Source organism: Panthera leo, chromosome D4 (assembly GCF_018350215.1).
Source record: "Panthera leo isolate Ple1 chromosome D4, P.leo_Ple1_pat1.1, whole genome shotgun sequence".
Lineage (NCBI taxonomy): Eukaryota > Metazoa > Chordata > Mammalia > Carnivora > Felidae > Panthera > Panthera leo.
Window position 1 is genome coordinate 26,957,527 of NC_056691.1, and position 10,634 is coordinate 26,968,160.

The 10,634-nt window shown below is 40.4% G+C and overlaps 1 protein-coding gene across 8 annotated transcripts in view; it reads right to left on the bottom strand.

The window, feature by feature from the left end:
- The window catches only part of TUT7 (terminal uridylyl transferase 7), a 60,829-nt gene extending 51,541 nt beyond the window's left edge, over window positions 1-9,288 (bottom strand). For 4 of the 8 annotated variants that reach the window (XM_042913905.1, XM_042913906.1, XM_042913907.1 and 1 more), the window contains exons 1-5: window positions 9,157-9,288; window positions 7,426-7,976; window positions 2,187-2,368; window positions 1,758-1,874; window positions 1,079-1,256 (exon numbers count right to left, since the gene is read on the bottom strand). In XM_042913905.1, coding sequence (XP_042769839.1) covers window positions 1,079-1,256; window positions 1,758-1,874; window positions 2,187-2,368; window positions 7,426-7,945 — 997 coding nt within the window. In that variant the 5' untranslated portion in view covers window positions 7,946-7,976; window positions 9,157-9,288. The other 4 variants (XM_042913901.1, XM_042913908.1, XM_042913904.1 and 1 more) reach the window with 4 other exon arrangements.
- Between the last annotated feature and the right edge of the window lie 1,346 nt (window positions 9,289-10,634).

Consider the following 10,634-nt stretch of genomic DNA (forward strand, 5'->3'; position numbering starts at 1 on the left):
AGCCCTTAACATAATATACTCTATTTCAGAAAACTTTTGAAAATAATTATATCACTGATATTAACTTAAAATGCCAGGCAATAAGCAATTCGCTCTTCAGACGAAGGGGTGTGTGTGTGTGTGTGTGTGTGTGTGTGTGTGTGTGTCCTGCCTATATTTACATACAGCATTTTCCCTGCTAAGTTTTACTGTTTACTACCATTGTGCCAAAAAATTATTCCTTCTCATCAAGGGATTTTTTTTTGTGGGGTTTTTAAGGTTTGTTAAATCAAGTGATTTCTTTGAGTTTTAATAGTCTTCCGTGACAAAGTACATTCAGTTTTACAATGGAAATCTATGGCAAAAATTATTGAAATTACATATGCCTTTTCAGGAACTTATCTACAATGTAAAGGATGAGACACAGAAATGATGAAACGAACAGATATCTGCCCTTTATTTTTATGAAAGTATACAGAAGCATGAATGATGTACTATATGAATGATTTTTCAGTAGAACAAATAGTTCTATGGGTGATATGGTGATAAATTCTGAATAGTGATTCCAACTCTCACTGTGGGTCAGAATCACTTGTGGAGCTTTCTACAAAATAGTTTTCTCTGGCTCCACGGGGAAAACTTGGAAAATTAACCAACAGCACACAAGATCTATTACAAAATAGTTTTCAGAGCTCATTATAGATGTTGCAATTCTTTTGAAAAGTAGTTAAACCGAACTTTTCTGGTACATCTAACCTGAAAATTACTCAAATGTACTTCTTAACTCAAAATATTATGTCAATTTAAAGACACAGGAAAGTAAACAAATATATGCACAAGGGATTCACAGTGCCCCAATAATATGGGGCATTTAAAGTACCTGTGTACAATGAAATTCACAGTGAAAACAGGTTTAAAGACAATGCACGTAAAAGTCTTTGTTACCTTAGGGAAAAGCCAGGAGAAACAAAAACACACAAAAAACTAAGAGCTTCAGGACACGGCAAATCAAGTTCTGTTAGATGAAAATCGCTACTCGTAGGAAAAATGAATGAGGTACTTTTAGGTAGCTAAATAGAAAAACAAATCTAGAAAATACCTGGTAACTTGTGTTGGAACACATTTTCCATGATACGTTTAATTTCTAGTCTCTGTTCCAAGTTCTCATTGTGTAAGCCAAACTCCTGTACCACTTTGTCAATGGCAATACCAATTGCATTTATCTGGGAGGGTGTAGGCGGGGGTAACGTAGTGAGCAACTCTTCCTCCTGCTTCTCCTTTTAAGATCAATATTGAGATTAAAAATGACTCACACGGTTTTTACCTTCTACCATTCACTGAGACAACACCCTGTAGAATACTCTGGAATTATTTTTCTCAGCTCTCCCTCTCACCTTAGCTGTGTTAGTCTTCATCTCATCAAACATATATACTTCTTTATGCACATAAAGTGATAACAGAAGGCAGGAATTAGGAAAAAATGCAGGGAAAGAACATTAAAAGCAGCAATGACAAATTATTTGCTTTATTATGACTGGTATAAGGGCATATACCTATGTCCTATTATTGACTTCATTCATCCTGATACTGTTCTGAAAGAAATTCACAAGACTGTCCCGCAAAACATACCTGACCAATGTAAAGTATTTTGGCTAAAATAAATTCAATAATATAGTCACGTTATTAATATCACAGTCTTAAAGAGAGGAAAGTCAAAAGATGACAAGTAAAAACAACTGAAAAGTAAAACATATTTGTTTGGGTTACATTAAAGTTACCTTAATGTTTTTCTTGTGCCTCTTCTCTTTGATATGCTTATGGGCAAATGCAATGGATTCAATTAAAACATCACAAAGTTTGCAGGTGTACTTAGCTGTAGGGTAGTTTCTTGGTCGCTGTAATTCGAAGAGATTTATAGAGACATATATATGTATCTTCCAAAATACAGGCAAACAAAAATTAGCCAGAAATGATTTCCCCATCACTTTCAAAGCTGTTAATATATTATTGTCACTCTTTACTATCTTAATAGTCATTTTTTTTGAAGTAACTCTATTAAATCAAACTATCACTTTTATTTTTTAACCTGTAGTCCTTAAATACTAATAACTACAGTAGGATTCCTGACTCCTCAAAGCACATATTCCCAATTACTAACACAGTTTAAACCAAGACAACGATTTTAAGTAACAAATAAAAGACATTACCCTTTTGAGCCTGTCAATGAAGTCTCTCTTTAATCGCTCCTCTGCCTGCTGTAAGCCCAGGAGCTCTTTCATTGAAAGCACAGACTCATCAATCACGGGGCCTTCCAAGTCTCCGTCCTGCTCATTTTCCTCATTTCTAGACCTCCGTGGCTTCCGAGGTCTGGATCTCTGCTTCTTGTTTTCTTAAGTTAGGGGGAAAATATTATTGGCAATATTGAATAATACTGCTCTGATGAAAAAGCAGACCGTACATATTTATGATGTAAATCATGTGATTATCAGAACGACATCTGAACACAGCGAAAGGAAAGCTCTTCCATGGATAAAATGCGTGAATATTCATTAACTACCTCATCTGGACACATCAGTCCTCAGGAATCCTCTTTTTGGAACACTGAAAAAGAATCCATTTCAACCAATGTGATTTTTTCATTTCTTCCTGGTGTGCTCCCATACTCAAGCAATAGTAAAAATTATCCTCTGAAGGCAAGCACACCTGGAATTCTAATATACCTAGTATGGCATAATTACAATGTTAATGTATCATATTCTAGTGTGCCTGTAAGTATACTTGCCTTTCCAATGAAAACTATCCATATGTGCTTTCATTTTTTGTAAGTGAACAAGCTCAACAGAGCAAAGGACAACAGGGTATCTCCAAAGAAGTCAGAAATCAACTACATTCTTATCTGGAGTGAAAATCCATCATCTAGTTGTAAATTTACCTTTCATGTGATTGAGCCCTCCTTCCATATTCATACAAGAAGTCCAGGCCAAAGTTTTATTTACTGAGGACTAGTTCCCATCTTATCTTTACTTTCATTTTAGCTTCTTTAAACAGCCTGCACACTAATAAGCACATTTCGAAGAAAAACGACCAGTAGTTGGAAAAAAAGTTTTCTGTATGTACAGACTAATTCATTTAAACTCTGCTGTTAGTTCTACAAGCTTTGTAACGAATAAAACTTTTTTCCTTTTTTTAAACTTACAACTTTTCTATCTGGAAAACTGAAGATGACTGTGGGATTGATCTATAAACAATGGTTTTCAAGAGCTTTGATAACTTCTATCGAGCTCTGAAAATGAAGCTACCAATAATACATATGATCAAAATAAAACTCATTTCCCCAATTAAAATGGTGACAAGTGGTTTGAATAATGTTTAAGTGGCTTATCAAAAATTAGTCTTTCAAAATAGAAACATACTGAAAAGCCCTGCATGAACCAATTCCTAGGTCAAGTTTACAGTGGAACTCATTTCTTCTATGGCACTTACAATGAATCAGTTGACTGAAAAAAATTCTGAGTCAGAAAAGGGAGGTACAGGATCTCTAATTTGAAAGAAGCTACTGTGAACAGCTCTAAAGAAAAAGTAGCAAGCATTGTGCTTAAAGTACCAGAAGGTGAATATATAGTGAAATTCTGTGAATAGCTTCTATAGTAGAAGTGGCAATTAAAAGAAATTAAAGTATTAGGACAAATAGTTTCTTTAAAAAGGCAATCAAAATGGACCAAATAAAATACTAAAACGTAAGTATCATTTGCAGACAAAAATCAGTCTACTTTAATACTTAACACTCCTCTACTCCCAATTAATTTATCATAATCTTTTAAGGACAGTGCTCTTGGTCTGCATGAACTTTTTTTTTTTTTTTTTTTAAGTTTTATTTTTGAGAAAGAGAGAGCAGGGGAGGGGCAGAGAGAGAGGGAGATGGAGAATCCCAAACAGGCTCCACACCATCAGTGCAGAGCCTGACGCAGGTCTCAAACCCATGAACCGTGAGATCATGACCTGAGTCAAAACCAGGAGTTGGACACTTAGGATGCTTAACTGACTGAGCTACCCAGGTGCCCCGGTCTGCATAAACTTCTGAGACAAGAACTTCTTTTAACTTAGCTGTGTGTCTATTCACATGTAATTTGCCTATCATTACAAGGTCTACACTAAATAATTACATCTGTGATTTCAGTGTTCATAATAAGTTTCTTACTTTGACGCTCATTAGAGATTTACACTAATATGTGCAATACCCATTAGAAAAGTCCACATTAGCTTACAAAACTGTAATTGCTATGGAACCCAATTTCTTTAACTCCTCCCTTCTTGATCACAAAGGCTTCTCACCTATTTGCTGTCATTTTCCAGAGTGACTTCAATTTCCCTCCAAAGAGTACAATTAATTCCTTATTGCTTTTTTAAACATTTTATTTTCAAGTAATGTCTACACCCAACGTGAGACTCGAACTCACAACCCTGAGACCAAGAGTCCCACGCTCCACAGACTGAGCCAGCCAGGCACCCCATTCCTTGTTTTTATACAGAGAAGTGGATGGCTGCAGAAATTCAGATGATGATGACAGCAGCTGTCATTACTGAGTATTTTTTTATGCGACAGATGCAATGCAAGCACTTTATGTGCACTGCCTCGTTTAATCCCTACAGTGATGCTGTCATAGATGCTAATGTTATCCCCATTGTACAGATGGGGAAAATGCTGGCCCCAGAAAATAACTTGGTTCAGGGACACATGACTAAATCAAAGTTAACAGGATTTGAAGTAAAGATTGAAGCATGGATGGAATTCTGAAATCCAGCCTTTTACCTAACAATGTAAGAACTGGAAAGAACTTACTAAAATCCATATCCATTCACATTTAGAACAGACTGTAACTGACAAGACAGTATCACCTTCTGAACTGAGTTTCACAGGACTGCATGGTAAAAATAGCAAGTAAAATCTCATTGACGGGAATCTTGGAAGGATAAAGCTGGGTACTGCTAAAGAGTTCCCATAATTCGAGGAAGGCAACCTAGCTCATCTCATGTGTCTTGTAACATGAATTCTCTATATACGCTATTCCAAGTCTCCCACATTTTATTTGCATATGGCCCATTATTCCATTCACAAAGGACATGTGTATTTGAGTGGATATTTTCCTGCTAAGATCACTAATGGCATTATCCCAAATACATTACATTGGCAATCTAGGATATGTGAGGGATGAAGTACAGGGCGGTAACGTAGAACTGAAAGATAGAAAATAAGTATTAAAAAACAAAGCAACTCTAAGATAATTTTCATTATATCTTCTCACATCATTTAATGAGACCCTTGCTTATTAAGACATAATTCTGATTCAAGAAAATTTCAGTCCCTTTAACGAGATCCTTTTTAGGATCCTGAGTGCAGTGCAAAGTTTATACTTCAAATTGAATTTCTCTCTACAGTAAGCGATTTTATACCACAGCTTAAAATTATTTCCTTTCTGAAGATTTCCAAGGGCTAGAAGCTGAGCAGTCCTTCATTTAGCAAATGTGAAAGAACATACCTCTTTTTCATATGGAGAGAATATGGGGGTTTGGGGATTGCCTTCAATTAAAAGGATAGTAAAAGTATGTACTTCCTGTTCAAAACCACTTAAAAGCAACTTTTTTGGTTGCTTTTCAGACTAAACAAGAATACATATATGAGGCTTTCAGTCTGTTAACAGTCCCTATTAGTATTTGTCTGGTTGCAAACTTTCGTTCTATAAATCTTTTGTTTCTATAATGCTACTCAAGATCAACTTTTTCTTTTAAAAAACTATTGGTAACTAAGTTAAAATGTCCATGTCCTACCTGGACACAGTAATACAAAAATACTTAAATGTACACAGACTTTTAAAAAGAAAAACACAAATCAAAAGTCAAGAAATTATCAGTACATGTTCCGTTTCCCTCTGTCAAATTCAAGGTCCAGTGAGGCCGTTAATGGCCAAAGCAGCACAGTACTCAATTTCAGGTTCACTTCCTCATCTACCACCCAGCATAATCAGTCTGGATAAGTTTCACCTTGCCAAGCCACAGCTGCCTGCTTTGCAGAATTGTGATTCTACCTTGATATATCACGACAGAGCACTGCATCAGACACTTCCTTCAAGTTCTTTCTAGCATCCTTTCTAGCTTCAAGATTTATGAGGCCAAGAGTTTCTCTCCTGACTGATTCCTTTGTAACACCTCATTCTGTTTGTACTCTTTGATACAAGGAATTTTCTCTTGCTTTTCCTACCTTAAGAAATATAAAACGGCACCTTTTCTCTCATTTAATACTATCAAAAGACCCTCTAAAAATAAGTGACACTTTCTCTGTTAAGTATTCTACATGTCCAGGTCACAATATCAGATGCCTTACCAGTAAAATACAGAAATGTAAGCTGGCCACTGTGAGATAACATGAAAGAAAAAGGCCTCTGGACACCTAGGATTGTGCCAATATTGCCTAGATGCATTTAAATTTAAAACAAACAAACAAACAAACAACTTTAAAGTGCTGGCCAGTTTGCCACCCATTCTATATGGTCACTAAAAAAAGGCTCCCAGCCAATAAATTTAAAAGCTCATTTTTCCAAGCATAATTGGCATTTTCAGACTAAATACTGTTTTACTTTTTCCTTCATATTTATGAGTTTATTTCATTTCAGTAATTATTGTCCATTGGATAATTTTCCTGTTTATAGAAATTATGGCTACATGGACAAAATCTACTATCCACCTTTGAGAAAAATGTATAAATAATCACTTTGGGGCAATTATTATCAAGCACACATGGCCCTTAGAAATGGGTTTTGGTTCTACGGAAACTAAAAGGCAAAACTTATCTGTATTTCTGACTTTCGAAACTTAAAAGTGTCCTAGTCTGTTTGCTGTGCAGCTCACTGTTGAGCAAAGAAAAAAAAAAAAAAAATCCTGGACTATCCTCCTCTGGAGATCGATGCTCCCTCCAAAAGACATATAATCCTCTGAGACAGGAAATCTATGTGGTCTATATTGTGTATTTACATCGAGTAAGATTTTTTTTTTTTAGCTTTATATTCTGTCATTTATATTATGGACACATTCACTATTCAAATACAAAATTACAATACATAATTTAGAAAATACATATACACCACTCAGAAAATATGAAACAGTCCCCAGGGGGATATCATCACCCTCTTCTGTAGAAAGCACCAATGGGAAATATGTTTACCGAAGGAAAATGAGCCTCACGGCACAGTAAACTTTTAAAGAGACCAATACATGCAATGTGTTGAAGCTGCCCAAATGCCACGATTACAGTTCTTAAGAGTATTCGCATTAAATAAGCAGAGACTATGAAAAATTGGAACTGCATTGCTGAAAATAATAAACCTCATTTGGATGACAAAGAAAAGATACTGCGACTTTGGGCTTGTCACTTGACAAGTTGGAACACATTACCAGGGCTTCCTGCTTCCATTTCTGACATGGTTTCTAGGCTTGTCAAGTCTTTATGAAACAGTCGTCTTACAGTTCTGCAGCCTCGTCCATCCTGCCACCTATATCCATCTTCGCTTTCTTGAAAGGAGTCTTTTCTTGGTCGGTTTAGAACAGGAATTCTAGGTCCCGGTTTGAATTCCCTCCAGCTGTCTGAATTACCAGCAAGTTCATCAGATAGCCATCTCTTACTCTGATCTTTGTGGTTGTCATTCATCCAAGCGGGCTGACTGTAAATTGGGTTTTTAAATGCATAGGGATTGCTGGAAACAGCATATGGTCCTTTTCTGGGGGTATTCCCATAGTTCCCTGGTGTTAATTTTTTTTTTGGAAGGCCTTTTTCCATTTTACTGCTATGGCCTTTAACATAGTCATCCATTATTAAATAATCTTGCTGGGGGTGAGCCCTTCTGAAATCCTCATCATCTATAGTTCCTCGGTCTTTAGCGCGTTTCACAAAATAAGGTTTTGCGGCATCTCCCATGGTCTTTGACTTCAGTTTTCTCACTCTGTACCTAGAAGAAGACATTTTGGGAAATTATCAAACCATAACAAGATATCATACCAAGCATGTGAAATACCACACGTTTATTGCACAGGTGCTCAAAAGTCTGTAAGAAACTCTTCCTTTCCTAATTTCCATCACATCCTAATAATCAGCACATTACACCAAAAGTTGGGAGGCTTGCTTGAGTCCTATAATAGTCTCCATGAAAATTAGTACTTACTATTTAACGTGACGATTACATCTGTGACTAAGGGAAGCTCCCTACAGTCTTGAGAACTGCAGTATAAACAAAATGTTACTCACACCAAGTTGGTTGGCTTTACCTATAAAACAAAAGCGCTCCTCCACAAAACAAAACAAAACCCTCATCCCAAGCCTATGCTGTTAGAAAGCTCCGGAAACAGTCTTAAAAAAAAAAAAGTTGCCAATACTTTTAAGTGTTATACAAAGTAACCGAAACTTTCTGTGAACGTAGCTCATCTCCTCTCAGCTTCACTTTTCTGTCCCTTCTCCGTCCTCCAGGGAAGGGCTTCGGCTCCCCCTCACTACCACTATTCAGAACCACAGGCTTCGGTCGCCTGGGCTAAAGAGGGGCTCGCTCCCCAAGAGTCCCCTCTAGTGAAAAGGGCTGGGTTTCCCACCAAGAGACAAGTCCAGCTCACCTCCCCAGTCCTCATTCTCTAACCCCAAACAAGTTTGGTTTGGTCAAGAACCGCATTTCTCCCTCTTCAACCCCCCGTCTGATCGCCCCACCCCCGATCTGCCTCAGTTTCCACCCTTCGAGGCCGGAGGCAGAGAAAGAGGAGGCGTCCCCGCACTCCTGGCCACGAAGCCACCTCGGGGACCAGGAAGCAGGAAGTGACCTGCCTCCTCAATGGGGTTCCGGGGTCCCCCCGGCCGGCCAGGGGGCCGGGGTCGAGTGCCTCCACCCAAGTCCCTGCTTCTCCGGCGCCGGCAGGGTCTGACACAAAGTGAAGATGCGGACTCGAACCCGGGAGCTCAGTCCCCGCCGGCCTGGGGGCTCCCCGGTCCTCGCAACTGGGGCGAGGAGGCCGGCGGGGGAAGGAGCCAACGTTTCTCCCGGGCCGGGCCCGCCCTCTACTCCGGAGACGAGGGAACCCACCGGAGACCCACCCCGGAGGCGAGTCCGGGAGGGACGCGGAGAGAAGGCGCCCCGGAGCACTCACCACCTCCGCCGCGGTCCCCCGCCTCTTCCTGTCCCGGCCGGGCTCCCTCTCCGTGTTTTCCTTCGGCCCCACTTCCGGCGCTCAGCGCTGTCTCATTGTGCGCGATTCGAAGCCGGCGGTGCCCCCGCCCGAGCGCTCCGCCGCGCACGCCGGAAACGCGCGCTGCGCCCGCAGGGCCGCCCGCCGCCCCGCCCCGCCTCCGCCCCGCCCCCGGCCCGCCCCGCCCGCTTCCGCCGCCGCCGCGGTCGCGCGCACCCTCCGGGGCCCCGGCGTCGAGTCTGGCCGGGGTGCCCCGCTCCGCCCCTCCTCTCCTCTCCGGGGGCCGGCTTCCTAGGCCTCGCTGACACCCGGGAGGCGCGGGCGAGCAAGTCTCTTGTTCTCCGCGGGAGGCGCGGAGCCCGGGCGGCTCGTGCGCCGGCGGCTCGGCTTTGCCCCTGGATGCTCTTGGTTGCGGGCGAGTGCAGGGCAAGTGCAGCCTGAATGTGAGGCCTTGTAGCGCTCTTGCTCTTTTTCTGACGATTAGATTCAGCGAGGTCTTAGAAATGCCCGCATCTGAGCCGTTCACCCAGATCTCAGTGTGGTCAAGGGAAACGCTTCGCTTTTTTCTTAGGCTGGCTACGAATTTGTTTTACTGAACAACACAAAACCGTGTTTTCGAGAGTCTGTGTAATCGCAAAGGATGATCCGAGAGAACCATGCTCGAAATTTTGAAAGAAGAATGCACACCTGGCATTAGCAAACAACTCGGGGTTCCTTTTCTTTTCTTCTTTTGACTGTGTTACCTTCCTCGCTGTCTTGTTCTAAATGCTTCGAAAGCCTCGAACAACTAATAAGATCAGGGAGTGTTGAGAAAATTTGACAGTTTTGGTCTCTCTGCTTTTTAGGAGCATTTAAATTTAAATCCATGGGATGCTGCGGAGCAAAGGTCTTAGAATAATAATGGACACATAAGCCCTGGGTATTGTCAGGCACTGTTCTGAGGGCTTTACAAATATTAACTCTAATCTTCACAACAAGTCCTCCAGGAAAATACCATTATGCCCGTTTTAAAGATGGGGAAATAGTATTTATGGTAAAGTAAAGGGCGCTGCTGGAAACCACTTAATGAGGCAGAGTCCTTTATTAACTTCTGTCTATGCTAAAGGTGATTTAAAACGTGTTGGTGCTACTTTTGTATAATGCCTTATCTAGATGCTTTGGGGTCTGAACAGACGTGAGAATCTAGCCAATAATCTGTCCGACAGGCAGACAATGGCCTTTAATAGGGTCTAAAGGGAGTGTAGTGATACATGAATACATTTATTATGGGACAGTAGCGTCACCACACCCAGTTGAGTAATTTTTATACAAAAGACCTGGTTGGGGAAAATTCGGCCTCAAGTGTCTCGAGTTCTACAGGATCACTGGAGATACATCCTTTAAGAATTTAAAATATTTTTTATTTGCATTCTCTTCGATGTGTTCCCCAATGCCTAGCA